Here is a 12,855-nt window from a genome sequence, read left to right as displayed (position 1 = left end):
CACTAAAGGCCCGTACACACGGTAAGAAAATCGGAAGTAAAATTTAATGCGATGAACAATCTGCCACTTTTCGGGATCGTTAGTATAGTGATTTTCCTTTCATAGTACAGTTTTGGTCCGAAAAAAATCAAGACTACGCTTGCTCGTAAACGAAAGAATACATACAAAACAATTCAATACATGACATCACTTCTGAAGTTGAATTCTGTGGTACGAGAATTTTCCTATGAAAGTATCGCCTTCACTTTCGATATAAGACTATCATGCAACAAAAAATGGACGAAAATTCTCTGATAATCTGATCGTGTGTATGAGGCTTTAGTGATATCGTTATTCTTCTAAAATGATCTATACACATCCACTACTTAATCACCACCTGACCGGTGACAAGGGTAAATGTTATCTCAGGATGTTAATATGTATCTCTTGCCTAACCTTTCGTTTTTGATAAAGCAGGAATCCTTTAGAGCCCTAGTATGGTTTTTGTTGCTCTCTGTGTGCCCACTGGGAAGATTTGTCTTCTCTATTTATCCTTGTAAACATTAGAGCAGATCTAAAGGTATCTATAGTATATACTTCCCTTTCCCTCAACAGTTCCCATCTCTCATCTGCATCCTCTCCATTGTGCTGGTCATTGGCTGTCTTAAATTTCCAGCACAGGATAATGTCACTCCAGCAGATGTGCAGGAGGCCATTATTCCAGCACATAGAGATCATAGTGCCAGCACCTTAAAGTGATTGTAGTCTCCTTTTTTTTTTTTTTTTTTTTTTTTTTCTTAGTTAAAAATAATAAACATGTCATACTTGCCTCCCCCTGTGCAGTTGGTTTTGCACAGAGCAGCCCAGATCCTCCTCTTCTCTGCTCTATCGCTGGCGCTTCTGGCACCTCCCTTCTGTTGAGTGCCCCCACAGCAACCAGCTTGCTTTGGGGGCAGCTGAGTCAAAGCTCCCTTTGTCCATTGAGAAACAGAGGCGCAGCCCGGCCCTGCCCCATCCCCTTTCTCTCCTCATTGACTGACTTTGATAGCAGCAGGAGCTAATAGCACCACGCTGCTGTCTCAGCCAATGAGAAGGGGAGTCCCCGGAAGCCGAGACACTCCTGCAACATCACTGGATCTAGAGGGGCCTCAGGTAAGTATTAGAGGGGCTGAGGAGGACTCCTGCCCACATAAAGCTTTTTATCTTAGTGCATTAAGATAAAAAACCTTCTGCCTTTTCAATCATTTGAATCTGAGCTTCACATGCGCAGCTCAGTTTACATTGCTGAGCAGACAACAGCTAGACAGGTAAATTTTATTGCAGAAGAAATATTTTGTCTCTTCTGCAATAAAAAGACTGTCTGCTCACTGTATGCTACAGCAGAACATTAGCCCAGCTTTAATACTGTGACATAAAGGAAAAAAAAAGGAGGAGGAAGAGAGCAGGGGATAAGATGTGACAACTAAGAGGGGGAACCTTCAACCTACCAAAAAAGGGCGGACTTTAAATCTGCCATAGTAATGGGAGGACAGGCAGAAAGAAAAACGAAACTCCATAAAAGATCATTTTTATTCTTAAATTCCTTAAAAACTGATTGTAGTTGTCTAAGAGGGCACTTTCCCCTCACTTCTGGAACATTTATATATGCTTTCTGTTGTGTCTCCAGGACAGGAAATTAACTGTTATTGCCAAAAAACAAAACCTGACAGGGACTTTACCTTTTCACACCAGTGTGTTGCAGTAATGCACTTTATGTGCATTGATGCTTTGCAGTGCTTTTCCTTTTGAATGGCACCCCAGTGCACCTTCGTAAAGCACCTGTTGGTCACATATCATCATTGTGGTGGCGCACTGTGGAAAAAAAAATGCTGCAGGTTCTATTTTTAGGTTTGTTGTGCACTATTTAGACCAAATGAATGAGCTGCTTTATCAGTGTTTCTCAACCTTTTTTCAGTCGTGCCACGTAAAAGACATAAATTTTACTTTTTTAATAACCTGAGTCTGGGACGATTCACACAACTTCACATCAAAGCTCTACCTTTTGGCTCCAGCATTGGCAGTGGCAAGGAGGTGGAGAAAGTCTGGGGGAGCTGGACTTTCAACCTCTACTGAATTCTGGGGGTGGCCTTGCATGCTGCCTGCCCTGGATCACTGCCGTGAGTTGGCATCATGCAAGCGGGCTGGCCGCCAACACCACAACAATGAACAATGCCACATGTACTACCCTAGAGCGTTATTGGTTGTTATGATACTGGTGGCCGACCCACCCACAACTTGGCAACTCATAACACTGAACCAAGGCAAACTGAATCCTGCGCTTGCAGCACCCCATGGAAACCCAAACGACACCTCGATTGAGAAACATTGCTCTGACATAATGTGCATTAACCACAACACAACTCCAACTGACTGTGAAAAATGCCCAAACATGGGTTGTGGCTAAATACACTTAAATTTTGCTCTTCATCTGTTGCATGTACATTAACTGTTTCTTTATTTGAAATGTTGCCATCTACCTGTAAATTTTCAAAAGACAGAAAATAAGAGTTGTAAGTGACCTGAGAATTGTTACAATAATGAGTTTATCTCCTAAAGTACTGTTTTCAATACTGCAGTTTGCTCTTGGTGGCTGGAGGTACAGTTTTGAAGATATGTGACTTTGGTACAGCGTGTGATATTCAAACCCATATGACTAACAACAAAGGGAGTGCTGCATGGATGGCTCCTGAAGTCTTTGAAGGTAAAACATTGTTTGGGGAATTTCCCACTGCTGTGGATTTACTTGTAATATGTTAGACCTGTTTACATAAGTGGATTTCCTCAAATGGTCCATTAAATATGCATAAATATTTTACCACATTGCAACCAGTAGAAAGGCTAGCCACAGATCTCTCATTGTTTTTTTGGGTTCCCCCATCCACACATGCGAGATGAATGTTCCCTGTGCACTCTTTTTGCAAGAAGTTAGCCATTGTCACCCGCTACGACCTTCTGTGTCCCTCTGAGATCTATTTCATCTGTTCTTTACCACACTGAGGTTCATGGGGGTTTCTTCCTTAACCACCTGCCACCTGGTCAATGACCATTTAAGACCAAACGGGAGCAGCGCCGATGTGGGTGGACGCACCAATGTGTCATCCCACATCAGAGGTTTATCGCACCTGCAAGACTGGTGATCAGCATTCTGAGCATTACAAATGAGAGTAGAGGGGAACTTTCACTGGCAGACTCAGATTCTGAATATGTACCCATGGACAGCAGCAGTAAAGTAACCAATTTTCAGGAGGAAAGGGTCCCAACAAAAAGAATGAGGTGTATTAGAAGAAAAAGGGGAGCACTGGTTCACATTAGACCACCAATCATTGCCACATCCCTAAAACATAAATGAGAATTTTTGGTGAGAAGCAGATCCGATATATAGTCAAGCCAAAGGGCTAGTGAAATAACCGGGCCGCACCTCATCCGAAGCATGGGACTTTAGAGGCATAGTACACAGACCACGGTGTATCATGGCTGCTGAGTCAGTTTACGCGCCTCCGTCACCCGCAGCCCTGCTCTCTGTCTCCTCTGTCCTCCTCCCCCCTCCCCTCCCTGCCTGTCAGCTCCGTGTCATGGCCGGCCGCCCACCCTTCCTGCTGCTGAAATAACTGTTAATGTTTTCTATAATCCTTTGTTTCCTAAGCCTGTGTGCCTCTGTGTGTTTATAAAAAAAAAAAAAAAATGCTCTGAATAGTTGATTTCAGTGTGCTGCTCGGCAATCACATAACCAGCCGGCTCCCCCTCTCCCCTCCTCCCGAGCGACGTCCGCAGGGGAATCTTGGCCCTGCAGCTGTCAGACGGGGAGAGGAGCGAGCCGGCCGGTCACGTGATCGTCAAGCAGCACACTGAAATCAGATATTCACAGCATTTTTTTTTTTTTTTTTTTTTTTATAAAACAGACAGAGGCACCCAGGCTTTGGAGATAAAGAGGATTATAGTAAGTCATGCAAGTGGCTTAACCACTAAATTTTCATTTTTTTTCCATATTTTCCAAAAAGCTCACTAGGCCCTTTAGGAAATACGTTGCGGTAATTACTTTCCAAAATATGGTCATTTTATGGGTGATTCCACTGTCCTGGTGTTCTAGGGCCTCTAAAACTGTGATAGGTAGTCAGGAAATTAGATGTGTGTTTTTTATCATACACACTTCATATTTAAATTGCCCAGATTTGTCACTGGGTGGCTTAGAAGAATCATTTTTAAAAATATTTTTATAACACGATTAACAAAATGATGTAATATAATAAAGTATTAGGTGCTCAAAGGAATATTTTCAATACTGGGTGTAAGCTCAGGAACATGAGCATGACCAATCTAGCAGCAGGAAAGTTTGAGAGTAACAGTAAGTATTTTACTTAATGTGTATTAGATACTTGGAACAACATACCATCAGAGTTGAGCCAATCAACAGTAAGGGCTCTTTCACACGGTCCGCCTCCGTAGGCGGATCCGTGTTGCTCAGCGGGGATCGCGGATCGACAGCTCCGTCTCCGCTTGCAGAGCGGAGAGGGAGGTGTCTCAGCACCCGCTGCCCTCTATGGGGGATCGGATGAGAGCGGACCGCTTGTCCGCTCTCATCAGATCTGCTCCGCTCTGATTACTGAACGGATGGAAAAATAGGGTTTCCATCCGTCCAGATTTCAGCACAGGATCGGATGCGGATGGCAGCGGGTGTCAGCGGAGGTGTCTCCGCTGACACCCGCTGCCCCATAGAGCTGCATGGAGGATCCGATCAGATCCGCCTAAAAAACTGACAGGCGGATCTGATCGGACCGCCCGTGTGAAAGAGCCCTAAGTGATTTTAAATTTGCCTGGAATAATATAGCTCTATCCTCAGACTAAAAAAAGTGAAGATTAGATGGATCACTAGATCTTTCTCTTACGTCCTCCGACAGTCGCCGCCTCCTCTAAGTCATCACAATGGGGTATTGTCCACCTGTCCGTAGGACCAGCTAGGCATATAGACTTAGTCAAAAGACAAAAAGCATTAGCATATACACACCCACGGGGGCTGTCCCATCTGGCCAATACCCCCCCTGCATCACCACTCCCAACTCGGTTTTAATCTGCCTAGCATCAGGACTAGTTAGGCTCTCCTTGTGCTGGGGCTTTAGTCTCAGCCTTCCTGATCTTTTATTTGATTTTCTTTGAAAATGTCATTTTTTTTCTCTCAATTTACTAGCTGTTTATTTTGTCAGCTTTAGAGTTAGTTATTCTTCGGATGAAGATGGATCATGCGGTGCTGGGATTCGGACTGGCCGCCCTGGTTCTCCAGGGCACTGAGGGTCAGATGGACCCCCAGCCCGCCATCGAGCGTTCAGCTATGGTTCGCCCTGGCACTAAGAACGACCCATCCCTGTTCGATGCAGGGATGCTGCCGTGAGGTGGCTACCTCACAGGACTCGTCTGCGGTACTGCAGCGTCATGTCCCTGGCTCACGGCACTCCCTGTCAGATGAGGACAGAGGTTTATCCGTGCATAGAGGCTTCCCCACGCCATCGGGTACAGGTAAGTACTTTATGTGTGGGGCCTCTGTCTGGGGTGGCAGTCTGTGTTGCTGTGTGTCCCCATGTCTGTGCCTGTGTGACTCCCTGTGCGATCCCTGCGGGGTTCGTTTTTGTACAGATATGTCTGATTGCTGGGGGTCCCTGTCCCTGTGTCACCTTAGGTGCATGTTTGGGGGTACAGCCGTGTGTCTGGTGTGGCGACCGCTGCGGGCGAAAATTTGCGCGGTCCACCATGTTTTTTGCTATGCACACTGTGTGGCCCCTCTGGGGCGAGTATACCGCTCGTTTTTGGCGCCATTCGCCGCCATTTTAGGGGCGGGAGAACGATCGGTTCGGCCGCATGTCGGCGGCCATTTTAGTGAAGCCTCCTATGCTTCCCTATGGGGCAGCCATTTTCCCTGAGGTCTGGCTTATAGCCAGCCCCTCCCAACAGCATTTCCTTTTTTCTCTGCGACAGCACAGGCACAGGTAGCAACGATCTGCGGGCTCTGCAGTGTATCCCTCTTTCTTCTTCTGCATACTGCTTCTGGCTCAGTTTTTCTTTCTCCTTTGCGGGTCTTCATTGCTGTGACAGTAGCGGTGGGCTGCGCACTCCACAGCGCTATTTAAGGGGACAGTACACTGATTTTTTGCACTGTAATTTTTTACTGTTTTGAGCCATGGATTCTCAGGAAAACAAGTTTCCTCCAGCTTTGGTGGGGGGCCCCAGTTCTCCTGTGGCCCCGCTGCGACCTGATCTGGCTGCTGTAGTTGCGACTTTAGTGGCAAATGTGGAAATGCTGATGTCTGAACGGGCTGCGAGAAAACGGCCCAGGCTGTCTCTCTCTTCTGATTCAGATGGGGATATGGCTGATGCTGCTACTGATGCTGCTGCTGCGAGCGTGCCCTTTTCAGGGTCCCGCTTATCCCTGGACCCCCCGGGGTCTGAGGGGGAGGCTGAAGTTGAGGGTGTTGACACATCCTCCCCAGGGTCCCCTGATGAACGGGCGACCATGGCTGAGTTAATTGTTTTCTGTAAAAGAAACTTTGCATTTAGAGGGTGAGCCCGATCCTCCGGGCATTGTGTCCTCTTTTGGGACGCGCAGAACCCGCAAGTCTGCGCAGGTTTTTCCCTCCCCAGCTTCTTTTCATTTCACTGTTAATGAAATGTGGCGCACGTTAAAACGTCCGTTCGTGGTGCCTAGTCGGTTCAAATTGCTTTATCCTTTTTCGCCGGCTACGGACTCGCGTTGGTGTGTGCCTCCACAGGTAGATCACACTGTGGCCGTGCTGAACAAGGCTACCTTAGTTCCTATTGAGGTTACTCCGGTTTTCCGGGATCCCACGGACCGGCGGTTGGAGTCTCTAGCCCGCCATTCCTATATGGTGGCGGGTTCGTTGCTCAAACCCGTTTTCGCATCCGTTATGGTGGCTCAGGCGGTAGCTGATTGGATCAAGGTGCGTCGTAGCTACCTGGTGTCTGATGACGTGCCGCATGCCCGACTGGAAATGGTGGATCGGGTCCACCAAGGAGTCATGTGTCTGTGTGATGCAGCCTTAAATGAGGCCCCCTTGGTGGCTCGCCTCTCGAGTGTCGCGGTGCTTAACCGGCGACTGATATGGCTGAAGAGCTGGTCGGCCGACCAGTCCTCACGGTGAACTGTTGCTGATTTTCCCTATGTTGGCTCTCGTCTTTTTGGCGAGGCGTTGGATACCCTGGTAAAAGGTGTCACGGGGGGCAAGAGCACTATACTGCCCCAGAACCCGAAGAACAAGTCCTTCCGAGGCAAGCGGGGTTCTGCGCCTAGGTCTAATCAGGGGTCCTTTCGTGCCTTTCGGAACCAATCCATGGGCAAGCCTTTCAAGGCCCAGGGCAACCAGAGGAAGCCCTGGGCGGGTAAGCTCAAAGCCGGCAATGCCGGCTCGGCGGGACACTCCGCCTCTGCCTGAAGGGGCGCCCTCACCCGTTTCTGGGGTGGGGGGGCGTTTGCGCGGTTTCCTCCAAACCTTGGCTGCTCCGGATATCGGACAGGTGGGTCCAGGAAATCGTTCGATCAGGATGCAAGATCGAATTCCTTTCAAGGCCGGCAGGCAGATTCTTTCCCTCCAATCTCCATCTGCTTCCGGGGCATCTGCAGGATTTGCATCGGGCGGTGCAGGACCTGCTTGCTCAGGGAGTGGTTGTCCCGGTGCCTCATCGGGACAGGTTTCGGGGTTTTTATTCGAATCTGTTCACTGTGCCCAGGAAAGTGGGCAAAGTGTGTCCTATTCTGGACCTGAAAGCACTGAACCGATTCGTGCGAGTTCGAAGGTTTCGAATGGAGTCTCTCCGTTCGGTTTTGGCCTCCTTGAGGCCGGGAGAATTCCTGGCTTCGATAGATCTGAAGGATGCGTACCTGCACGTCCCCATTTTCGAGGGTCATCAGCGGTACCTTTTGGTTTGCTATTGCAAAGGACCACTACCAGTTTGTGGCGTTACCTTTCGGTCTCGCTTCGGCACAAAGGGTGTTTACCAAGGTGTTGGCACCGGTCCTGGGCCTGCTGCGGGCCCAGGGCATTGCGGTCCTGGGGTATCTGGACGATCTGCTTCTGAGATCGAGAGCCAGCCAGGACCTTGTGCGCGATCTGTCCATCACGGTACAGACGCTCCAGGAGTTCGGATGGACCATCAACGTTCAGGAATCAGCGTTGTCTCCGTCGCTTCGCCTTCCCTATCTGGGAATGGTTCTGGATTTTGCTCAGGCAAAGGTATTCTTGCCGGAGGACAGCTCCGGACTTTGCGAGACGTACTCAGGTCCCTCTGGGACAATCCGTCCTCGTCACTCAGGACCTGCATGCGGGGCCTGGGGTTGATGGTGTCGACCTTCGAGGCCATTCCCTTTGCCCAGTTCCACACGCGGGCTCTCCAGACGGAGATCCTGGCCAGGTGGGACAGACTTCCTCAGTCCTTGGATCTGGATGTCTCCTTGAGTCGCCGGACCAGATTGACTCTTCTGTGGTGGATCCAGTCCCTGTCGGTGGCGGAAGGCAAGTCCTTCCGCCCTGTGGTGTGGACAGTGGTTACCACGGACGCCAGCCTGTCGGGCTGGGGTGGAGTCCTGGGCATCCTATCTGCCCAGGGCACTTGGTCGGTGGAGGAATCCTTCCTCCCGATAAATGTACTGGAACTAAGAGCGATACATTCCGGGTGTGAAAAATTGGCAGGCCGACTATCTGAGCCGCCAGACCCTGGACCAGGGGGAATGGTCCCTTCACCCGGAGGTCTTTCAGATGCTGTGTGCGAATTGGGGATCCCCAGATGTGGATCTGTTCGCATCCCGGCTACACCGAAAGGTGGAAAGCTTCGTGGCAAGACCGCGCGATCCGTTGGCGGACGCCTCGGATGCGTTGGTGGCCCCTTGGCATCAGTATCGTCTGCTGTGCGCCTTTCCTCCGATTCAGTTGCTATCCCGGTTCCTTCGCAGATTGGCCTCGGAACCGCACATGGTGATTCTGGTGGCACCGGACTGGCCTCGCCGGTCCTGGTACGCCGACGTTGTTCGCCTGGCAGTGGCACCTTCGTGGCGCCTGCCTCTGCGGGAAGATCTCCTGTCTCAAGGTCCGATCTTCCATCCTGCTTTACAGTCGCTGGCTTTAACGGCCTGGCTGAGACCCAGGTCTTGAAGGACAAGGGTCTATACTCTGAGGTTATCCCTACCTTGATCAAGGCTAGGAAATCTTCCTCTGGTAAGATCTATTACCGTACCTGGAAGGCCTACTTCACCTGGTGTGAGTCCAGGGGGTTTTCCCCTCGTTCTTACTCGGGGTCGAGAATCTTGGCTTTCCTCCAGTCTGGAGTGGATCAGCGCCTGGCGCTGGCCACAATAAAGGGCCAGGTGTCAGCACTGGCGGTCCTTTTCCAACGCCCTGTGGCGTCTCGTTCCTTGGTGCGCACATTCATTCAAGGTGTGCGACATTTGGCTCCTCCCAGGAAGGAGCCTTTACCTCCATGGGACCTGAACTTGGTCCTGTCCGCGTTGCAGCGGGCTCCCTTTAAATATATCAGGGAGATGTCGTTGCCTCTGCTGTCGAAGACAGTTGCTTTTCTTGTGGCGATCACTTCGGATCGCAGAGTGTCGGAGCTGGCGGCGTTGTCTTGCCGCTCCCCTTACTTGATAATTCACAGGGATAAGGTGGTTTTGCGACCACCCCCATCCTTCCTTCTCAAGGTGATCTCGGATTATCACCTTAATGAGGACATTGTCCTGCCTTCGCTTTGTTCGAAGACAATACATCCAAAGGTGATTGCCTTGCATTCCTTGGATGTTGTCAGGGTGATCAGGGTTTACCTGTCGTCTACGGAGTCTTTTCGGAAGACGGATTCCCTCTTTGTCCTTCCTGAGGGACCTTGGAAGGGCATGGTTGCGTCCGCAGCGACTATTGCCAAGTGGATCAGACAGACCATTGATCAGGCTTACGCCTTGATGGAACAGGTTCCGCCCTTCCCTGTTAGGGCGCCCTCTACCAGGTTTTAGAGTACTTCCTGGACCTATTGGCATCGGGCCTCGGTGGCCCAGGTGTGCAAGGCGGCGACTTGGTCGTCGGTGCACACGTTTTTTCCAAGTTCTACAAAGTAGACGTTCTGGCATCAGCTGATGCTTCTTTTGGCCGCAAAGTTCTCAGTGCGGCTGTGCCATGATGGACCCTTGAGTTTTTTTCTCTGGGTCCCTGGCTGTTGGCATTTGCTTTCCTGGGCTGTTGCTCCTGTTGAGCTTGTTTTTTTCTCTGTTGCCCAGTTGGTTCTTACAGTGCATGTAAGATTCCTTTCTCTGATGTGGGTACTGCTTTGCCTTTTCTACGGTTGCGTCTCCCACCCCTCATGTCTATACTGCTTTGGGACATCCCCATTGTGATGACTTAGAGGAGGCGGCGACTGTCGGAGGACGTAAGAGAAAACGGAATTTTTGTAAAATCTTACCGTAAAATTCCTTTCTCTGAGTCCTCCGACAGTCGCCGCCCCTCTTTTGTGGGGTTCTTATTACCTACTGCTATGCTACCAAACTGAGTTGGGAGTGGTGATGAAGGGGGGGTATTGGCCAGATGGGACAGCCCCCGTGGGTGTGTATATGCTAATAATTTTTGTCTTTTGACTAAGTCTATATGCCTAGCTGGTCCTACGGACAGGTGGACAATACCCCATTGTGATGACTTAGAGGAGGCGGCGACTGTCGGAGGACTCAGAGAAAGGAATTTTACGGTAAGATTTTACAAAAATTCCGTTTTTTCTACTGTCAGTCTTCTATAGTTCTATTTCAGTTGCTTTAATACATCCACTGGCTAATTAAAGTGGAACTTGAGTCAGAAAATGAAGTCCTGCTAGATCACTTGAGGCTGGCCACTTGTGCAGGTATAGCAATGTAAAACATTACAAACGGGTGTCTATACTGTTTACGATCCAGTAATACACGGTCCACCCTGCTCTGCACATGCTCAGTTGCTCTCCCATTTTAGGCATTTTTAGGCACTGCTGAGTTTGTAGAGGCCGATCTGCTGACAGCCTTAAAGCAGAAAATAAACACTCCTATCCTTTACAGCCATGGACGCTGCTTCTGTTTAAGCTGCAACTGCCATGGTTACTGCACATGTGATCGGTTATGACACCAGCCATTTGATGGTTTGACAGTTTGAGGACACAAGCAAATGTGGCATTTAGCAATCGACATTCCAGGAATGTAACTTTTTTGAAACCATTAAATCAATGGGTTCCACTTTGATTTACTGCTGTTTGGGGGCTCTCGGTTTCAGGAAATCGGCAGCCTCCATTAAAAAGCAAGTTATGGGAAAAGCAGTGGTTTTTTTTTTTTTTTTTTTGGGCTTCTTTTTTTTTTTTTTTTTAATGCCTTATGGCATACATTTTAAATCGCACAACTCATAGTGCATTTCCCTTTTTGATTCACCCCCCTTTTCAAGTGTCCCAGGTCAAGCGCAGCCTATAATGCTGTGCTGAATTATATGCTTTTCTTTTAGGTAGTAACTACAGTGAGAAATGTGATGTTTTCAGTTGGGGCATTATCCTATGGGAAGTCATAACCAGGAGAAAACCTTTTGATGAAATTGGCGGCCCTGCCTTCCGTATTATGTGGGCAGTTCACAATGGTGAGTAATATATATTATTCCCTTAAATATGGTACATGGTAAATAATTAGCTATTATAATTGCTAGTTAAGATACATGAGAAATGTATATGTTTCCTAACCTAACTCCAGAAATAATTTAAACCTGTTGTGCACCTGAGTGTATAAGTTGACGAGGCAAACTGTCAAGAGGATCCGCCTGCTTAGCGGGAGATCGCTCTCCTTTGATCCCCGCTGAGCAGGCACATGTCTGGTCCGTGTCCACTCCGCTATGCAGATCAGACATGGACACAGCCCGCTCTTCCCCATGGTGCGGTCGGATGTACACGGACCGCCTGTCCGTTTCCATCAGACTGTCATCCAATCTGCTGGATGGATGGTGAACTTATCACCATCCTTCTGTTTTTAGTGGACCGTATCGGATGCCAGCGGGTGTCAGTGGACACATGTCCACTGACATCCGCGCTCTGTAGAGAATTGGTCTGATTGGTCCGCTGGTGTAAAAGGGGCCTAAAAGTCATGCACTGTGTGGTAACTGCAAATGCATGCATTAGTCTTTTGTGTCTGGGGTCGATTCTAGTCCCAGGTTTTTTAGAAACCAACAACAGAACCCAACCAATTGTGTAATTCAGCCATTCAATAGACTATGCGGCCAGGCAAAAGCTTTGGCAGTCCACATTTGAATGGCGTAGTAGGCTTGGAAAGAAGGGTTGGTTTTACCTAAACTAGGTGGGAAGTCAAGCTGCTGTATACAGCCTAGATTTAGGATCCAAGGTCTTCCCTAGGCTTGAAAAAACTTTCTCTTTCGTTCATTGACGGACTCAGCTCCTTATCTTCAGCATTGGGTTATGCTGCCCACTACAGGAGTAGGACACTAGGCAGGAAAAAAATTGATTACGCCTAGGGGGCAGTCCCTGGGGGTATATTCCCACTCTCAGCTATAGCCACTCAGTTTTTTTCTGCCTAGTCAGAAGTAAGGACCTAGTTCCTTGCTGGGATCTCTGGTCCTGGCAATTTTTTTCCTTTTTACATCGTTTTTTTTTTTTCTATCTTTGTTATATTGTTTCCTGTGCGAAGCTACAATTACCTGCTGTACTGGTCGACGGACTGCATAATCTAGATCCAGAGGGTCCCCTCAGTCTGGCCAGTGAGCACATGCAGTTCTCAGCTCCACGCTAAATCGGCTGCGACATAGCCCCACTAGGGGCTGGCCTGCGAGTTAAACGTCTTGCAAGGGT

At 48.9% G+C, this 12,855-nt stretch overlaps 1 protein-coding gene across 4 annotated transcripts in view; it reads left to right on the top strand.

Annotated features, from left to right (window-relative positions):
• Window positions 1–12,855, top strand: part of MAP3K7 (mitogen-activated protein kinase kinase kinase 7) — a 100,477-nt gene that overhangs the window by 38,784 nt on the left and 48,838 nt on the right. For all 4 annotated transcript variants that reach the window (XM_082250243.1, XM_082250242.1, XM_082250241.1 and 1 more), the window contains exons 6-7: window positions 2,595–2,719; window positions 11,511–11,639. In XM_082250243.1, coding sequence (XP_082106369.1) covers window positions 2,595–2,719; window positions 11,511–11,639 — 254 coding nt within the window. The remainder of the gene's footprint in view (window positions 1–2,594; window positions 2,720–11,510; window positions 11,640–12,855) is intronic.

Source organism: Pelophylax lessonae, assembly GCF_965119305.1.
Source record: "Pelophylax lessonae genome assembly, chromosome: 3".
Lineage (NCBI taxonomy): Eukaryota > Metazoa > Chordata > Amphibia > Anura > Ranidae > Pelophylax > Pelophylax lessonae.
The sequence above is the reverse complement of the archived record's forward strand: the minus strand, read 5'-3'. Positions and strand labels throughout refer to the sequence as shown.